This window comes from Strongylocentrotus purpuratus, unplaced genomic scaffold (assembly GCF_000002235.5).
Source record: "Strongylocentrotus purpuratus isolate Spur 01 unplaced genomic scaffold, Spur_5.0 spur5_scaffold_3, whole genome shotgun sequence".
NCBI lineage: Eukaryota > Metazoa > Echinodermata > Echinoidea > Camarodonta > Strongylocentrotidae > Strongylocentrotus > Strongylocentrotus purpuratus.
This window is the reverse complement of record NW_022145609.1, coordinates 19655816-19662693: the sequence shown is the minus strand read 5'-3', so window position 1 is coordinate 19662693 and position 6878 is coordinate 19655816. Positions and strand designations below refer to the sequence as shown.

At 36.5% G+C, this 6878-nt stretch overlaps 1 protein-coding gene across 1 annotated transcript; it reads right to left on the bottom strand.

Annotated features, from left to right (window-relative positions):
• Positions 1 to 387: 387 nt before the first annotated feature.
• On the bottom strand, positions 388 to 6624 carry LOC115928861 (COBW domain-containing protein 1-like). The gene is made up of 7 exons (XM_030996865.1): positions 6502 to 6624; positions 4609 to 4739; positions 3099 to 3185; positions 2276 to 2372; positions 1615 to 1706; positions 921 to 980; positions 388 to 480 (listed from the first exon to the last, which is right to left on the bottom strand). The coding sequence occupies exons 2-7, from the start codon at positions 4724 to 4726 to the stop codon at positions 392 to 394; spliced, it is 543 nt and encodes a 180-aa protein (XP_030852725.1). The 5' UTR covers positions 4727 to 4739; positions 6502 to 6624; the 3' UTR covers positions 388 to 391.
• Between the last annotated feature and the right edge of the window lie 254 nt (positions 6625 to 6878).

Sequence of the window (6878 nt, the reverse complement as noted above, 5' to 3'; positions counted from 1 at the left end):
CTGTCCTTAATTATTCGATACCACTTTAACAGGCAATATCTTAAATGGTTCATCTTCAGTTTTTATTATAATTTGTGTTCCTGGTCAACTTTTGTGATCATATTGTATTTTGTTATGCATTTTTTGTAATAATAAGTGTATATAATAAATGTATGTATCAGTCTGTGGACTGTTTTACAAAGACAAATTATCAATAAATGAATGACTGATAGAAGGAATGTAAAATCATAACAGCCAATGCATAATATTGTAACATCTAATTGCTATATGTCTTTTCATCACATGTGTATAAAGTCCACTACCCTCACTATAAAATGCACATAATTGCAGAAGAAAATACTGGTATTTTGAACCACTCTTCATATCATAATGGGTTTTTTTTTTTTCTTTCTCACCTGACAGCCTCATTGAGGATTCCTTCTGGCTTTTCTTCTTTTATATGTTGCAGCCCAAACTTGGCATCTATTACTGTGATAATACCTGCAGAATGAGAAAAAATAGTAATAAAGCATTGAATTTTGCTAAGAGTACATGTATTTTGCATGAGTGCATAATAGTCAAAGTTGAGAGATAAAAGTCCCTACAGAATAAAGGCTCGTCTAGTTACCACAACAGCGAACTTAAAATTTTAATTATCTGTGATGTTGCAAATTCTCTGTCCAATCTTTAGACAAGTGAAATTTTAAGTAGATAGCTGTAATACATGTATTTATCCAAAATATGAACTTTAGTCCACCGCTCTGTACCACTGCTGTGACACTTGAGTTTGCTACAAATGACCTGACTTTAACTTCATGGAACTATCACAAACGCAGTTTTAAACAAATTTCTTATTCATAGATGACTGTCTTTCATATTGATGAGGTTTTATAGTCTTCCATCTCCTTATAATATAACCTGGATGAAGATGTAGTGCTTACCATCGAGATATATCTCACTTCCAAGCTCATCGTCTAGCCAGAATATAGAGGCAATGGGACCTGGTAAAAGAAAAGGAAAATAATGGATGATCACAGTCAAGTTTCCCAGTTGCCAGTCTTCTCTCTTCTTCTCGGATCACTACACGACACCCATCAAATTCTCGCTACCACAATAACAGTATTTGGCCATAGAGGGTAGCACCGGCCATGGGTATATTTGGCAAGGCACTTCCAGTTCCCATACAAATACGATGGGTTGAGAACTGGAAAGTCTGATAATAATTATAGTTTTGGAACCAATAATTTTTAAGTTACAGTTTATGATGGTGCCTACATAGATTTCATCAAATCATCAGGGAAGTGCATGAAACCTGAACTTCGGTTTAGTAAAATAACAAATTAGTTGACACTGCTGTACATTCTCTATGGAAGCCGGAAAAAAACCTTGTCTTAATGTCTTCCCCAGTATTGAATTTGAGCATGTGCTGACCTGTACAGTGTAGGAGGAAGGTCGCCATCTACTGTCGAACATACTATTTATGGTAGGGTCAATTTGGAAACAGAATCTAGCCTCGATACTAAACCCTTTTTTAGATCTTTAGGAGTAAAGTGTCCTGAGGATCTATGGCTTCAACTGCAAGGCTACCAGTGGAACAGGCCTTTGACTATCTAGTATGAATGCGTGACTTCTTACCTGGATCAGCTAAGCCTGTGGTTTCAAGAAGAATGTAGTCAAACTTCCCTCTTTTCTTCATCAGATTCTCAATGGCCTGTACTCCATTGTCTCTGAAAATATAAATTGATTAATCATGATTAGTAAACAATAAGTGAATCAAAGTGGGGTTAACAAACTATATATCAATTAATATATTAAAACAAGAGCATTAAAAGCAAGCACAAATAAGTAAAATTTAACTCAAGTCACTATCAGAACTTGTTCCACATAATAGAGTTTCTCTAATTACAAATATCATTAACTGTCATACTACATTGTTTTAATGAATGATATGTTTAATTCATTAATATATCCTTGATCCTGGGGGGAGGGGGTTTAATCATGACTGTCAACAATACTGCCAAAAAGCATGATTTCTACATTAAAAATTGAAAGAGACTGTATAAAATATAAAAATTAAGAATGTATTGATTTTTGCCTGCTCGTCAAATACCCTATGATATCTATTGTTGAAGATTTGTTTTACCAAGAAGACAGAAAATGTATGTATGAAAGATACACAAACCTAGTTTTAATGTTTCGAAATACATTTAAAAAAAAAGTTTCGTGTTGTTTTATTTTTTTCCGCTGGCTTGAAGTTTAACTTGTATAGCATAGATTTGCAAGCCAGTTGACTTACTTGACTGAACAGCATAGGCAACCATTACGTAACTCAAGCCACTCTTCATACAGCTCTCCTGATTGGCCGATTGACATAGACTGCTCCACTGCACTACCTAAACAGGGGGGGGGGAACATCAAACATGTATATGCATTTAAGCATTAAACATCCATCACAAATATACATAATAAAATACATAACGTTTAGTTCAGTATTTGTTTAGCATTTTGAAAATACTGGTATGTAACTTGTGTGCCCTTTTCATGTTATTCCATACGTTGGCCCGACCCTTTCATCCTTCTTTCACAAGTGCCAAAATTTATCATTCTCTTTTACTTTCACTTATCTAAGTGCAATGCATTCTTCTGGAGAAAAAACATTGAACTGGACAAACAATTCAATATTTTTCAGTTCTGTGCCTTGAGCATTTGATTGTCAAGTGGATTTGGCGCCATACAAATCTTATGTATTATTATTATTATTAATATCTTTCATTACACTGGCTGCGCCCCATATAAAACGAGTTTGAAGACAAAAGTTAGTGACTCTTTAATTCTGTCTCTCCCTTTGCTAACTTATATTTTAAATTGAAATTATCCGCATGATACATGTAACTCCAAAAAGGAGCAATATCCAGGAATGCCAGTTAGAATTTATGAGAGGTCCTGACAATCACCTAGAATGAGCTATTTTGTACACAAAAAAGCCTTAACTATGGTCTGAAAATAATGCGCCAGGGCCTGAATTCAGGCTATTGCCTAAAAACTGGCATCCCTGGATATCAGATTGGAGAACAGAAGAAGCTAAACAAGGCATTAAAATCATGAATGACAAAGTCTACCTGCTCCAAACTCATTCAGTATGACTGCAATCTTCTTCTCGTGCTGCTCAGTCAGAATGTAATTCAAGAGAGTTGTCTTCCCAGCACCTGTGCAAGAAGGAAAATATGTAGTGTTCAATACATATTATTTGTAAGTGCTTAAACTGTTATACATTTTTGATTTTTTTTTTTTTTAAATGATCAACAAGTTATTATTAACAGTGCTCATTTCACATCATTTGGAAGTGCTTAAACTGTTATACATTTCAATTTCAATTTAAACCAAAATTTTAAAGAATTTTATAAAAAAAAAAAAATTATAAAGAACACCATCACCACACAACATGATATTGAGAATGTAGACATCAATGGCACTATTTACAGAAAGTAGATATTGAATGATTTATATGAGTGGGTGAAGCTGATATATTGTGGTATGAGTTAAGAGAAATGTTTACTGAGGGGATATGTATTTCACATTTGTTTCATATACCTTACTACCCACACGATTTTCTTTTTGTTCATATCCAAATCATTTTGGGTATCTCGAGTGGATTAGCATTCTAATATTCTGGGGATCAGATATTCATGGAATAAGAAAATGCTCTACAAATTTTGGGTTATTAGTCTTAGGTAGATTGTGCCAGACATAGTCACACGATGCAAGTTTACTTGCGATATCCAACTGAATTGTGAACAGCAACAGATAAATCCAAACAGTTGTTATAATTGTATGGAGGTCTTTTTATGATACACTGCCTCATTCATCAACAGCAATGTAGATTAAAAGATCTAGGGGCAAAAATGCCACTTAAAGGGGGGCTCTGTACACTAATCGTTTGGCACTCCTGGGCCTTGTCTAACAAGAGTTGTGATTGATCCGTATCAATCAAAAGTTTGCAGTCTCCTATCTCTGATGTACGTCATGGTTGCAATGATATCAATCACAAATAAGTTGCGAATTAAATACCGGCCCTGGGCCCCATTATAAGATGGGGCCCAGGGCCGGTATTTAATTCAAAACTAAGCATAAATAAGAAATTTACTAAGTAAATGGATAAGCTAAGAAATTTACTTATCTCGTATTCAAATCGCATTTTAGACTTATACTTACGTAAGACAAAATCTAAGTCAAATACTTACTGATAAGCATTGTGGCATCACACGGTCAATCGAAAGTAATGCGCAATTAATGCCTTGCAATAAATGCGCGCTGATATAATTGTGCGCAGGTTATAATACTGCGTAAGAAAACCATATGCCTGCCAATCAAGGCCTCCTGATAATTGACTTAAGTCCAGTGGGGAGCTGTCTTAAATTTAGGGTAAAATACTGAGCCAAAAATTTGAATTGAATCCCAAAATTGGCTAAGTATTTTATCTGCGGTAAGCCAAATACTAAGTAAAAAGCTTAAATTTTGTACTTAAGTATTGAATTGAATACGGGCCCTAGTCTCAATAAAGTAAGGAATAACTTTGTTGGCTTGTTGAGGTAATGTGAACGTAGCCCTGTGCTTAAAGGCCCTACCTACCAAGGAACCCAGTGATGATGGTGACCGGGATCTTGCACGCTGGTTCATCATTGACCTCTGGTCTTACCGGTACCGGGATCAGGTCTGGACATTCATCATCGGAGCTGACGTCAGACATGGTCACTGATTATCTGCAAAGAAGAGTTTAGTACAAAACCAAAAGCGATTCAAATAATAAGTTGGGTCTCGGTATAATATTATGTAAGGGTGGACTTATAATATTAAAAGGGTATTCTTTAGACATGTGTATGTTTCAGTTTAATTGAGCAGCATAACTATACTTTGTGTACAATACAAATTTAAGACATCCGCTATTGATTCTCAAAACTCCATTTTTCAAAACTCACCAGAATTCACTAAAAACTGGCACTATAATCCAATTGATGACACGTACTAAATATTAATAAATAGCAATAAATGCATTAATACAATCAATTCAACTCACCTATGTTGGAAAAAGTACATAGAAAATTTAAATTGGAAATCTACCATCAATCTTGGTGAAGAGCCGCTTCATATTCATTGTGTACATTTCTTGGTCACAGCGCTTGAATCTCTGAGACAAAAATTGCAACTCGACCAACAACAAGAAATGGGCCACCAAAATATGGGTTCATATCGTAAACAAGAAAAAAAAGTCTGCTCTTTCGGCTGCACAATGATTTGGACCAATTTTTTGTGTGGCTTAATTTCATTGGCCAAGTTGATTACCTGGAAGAGTAACCAAGGCAAGAGTCAGATAATCACTGGGAAAAACCACTCCAGCAAAGCATAGAGTCAACGCTAATGCGTATTGACCTCTCTCTCTCTCTACCAATGATTTAATATATTTTATTCAATCATAGATCTAGGCCTAAACCTTTTCCTAATGTATTTTGGGCTCCTAGTGGTTGATATGCAATTTAGATCTACCGGCCAATAGTTTCGACTGGTGTGATTTATTCATACTTGTATCTTCTTCTTCTTGTTCTTCCTCCGCTTTTTCGGAGATCAGCGATCCCATGGGCCGCAAGACATATAACTAAACAGGAGCACAAGGTAAACATCAAGGTAATGGACTGATAGCAGTCGATCGCGATAGGTGCATTTTATGGACAAAGAATAAAGTAATAGCCAGTAAACTTCTATATGTAGTAAGTGGCAGTACAGGATCAAATGGGAGAAGAGTAGCAATGGTGAATAAACACGGATCACGGTCATCATATTGTGACGCACACAATGGATAATCCTGGAGACATTTATTTACTTTGGAGACAAAGTCATGGCGTATCTGAAGATGAGTCGGACAGGATGCTATAAAGTGTTCAACTGTCTCATCAACACCTTTGCACAGGAGGCATAGCGGATCAGCTGCTTTCTGGATTTTGCACAATCTTGTCTGAACCAAATACGTGTTGGAGAGAAGTTGAGCCCTCAGCGAAAGAGCTTGCCGAATGATGTAAGACGGAGAATGTTGTGGATAGAGCAGATGCGGATCCAGAGGTATCTTGCCTGACCAATACTGAAGGGACGACTTGGAGAGTACACCAACAGCAGTCTTGGCATGTACAGCGTCTTTAATCTTGACCTTTATCAACCGCTTCCATTCGAGATATGAAAATGGATTGAGCATCAGACTCTCAAGATCAGGAAGATCATATCTCTGCAGTATACATCGAAGTGCTTGGATGGAAGGAGCATTCACCGCGATAGCTGCTAGAAAAGTCCGTGATTCAAACCTTCCACTGTCAAGATTGAGGACCCAATCTCACTTTCCAAACACGCGTCAATGTTAATATGAAAAAGGGTAACACATAAATCAATACGTGGGACGCCAGTAAAATAGTCACGCACAAAACTATTTAAAATCACACAATTTCAATATGAATAAAATAATTTTGAATATCAGCATACCTTAGTTTAATGATACAGCTCTCAAGGGTATGTTTTTATGGAATGAATTTGTAAATAACTCGAATTTTCTGCGGTAGATCGAGCACTTTTTATCTAGGCGATAATGATTGAAGTTAGAGGTCAGGAAAGAGGATTCCCTTAGGTGCGATGGTAAGTACGGTGTCTTCGAAAAGTGTATTTTATTAATCTTATTTTTTTTTTAAACTGCCAACCTCCCCATGGTATAGAAGTAACTACGGCTAACAAGTAGTTTCTGATGGTCTCAGTGGCGGATTCAGGGGGCACAGGGGGCACGTGCCCCCGTCGTCCCCCTCCCCATCGGTAAAAATGGGGGGAAGGGGGAAGGGGGAAAAGGAAAAGGGAGAAAATGAGAAAAG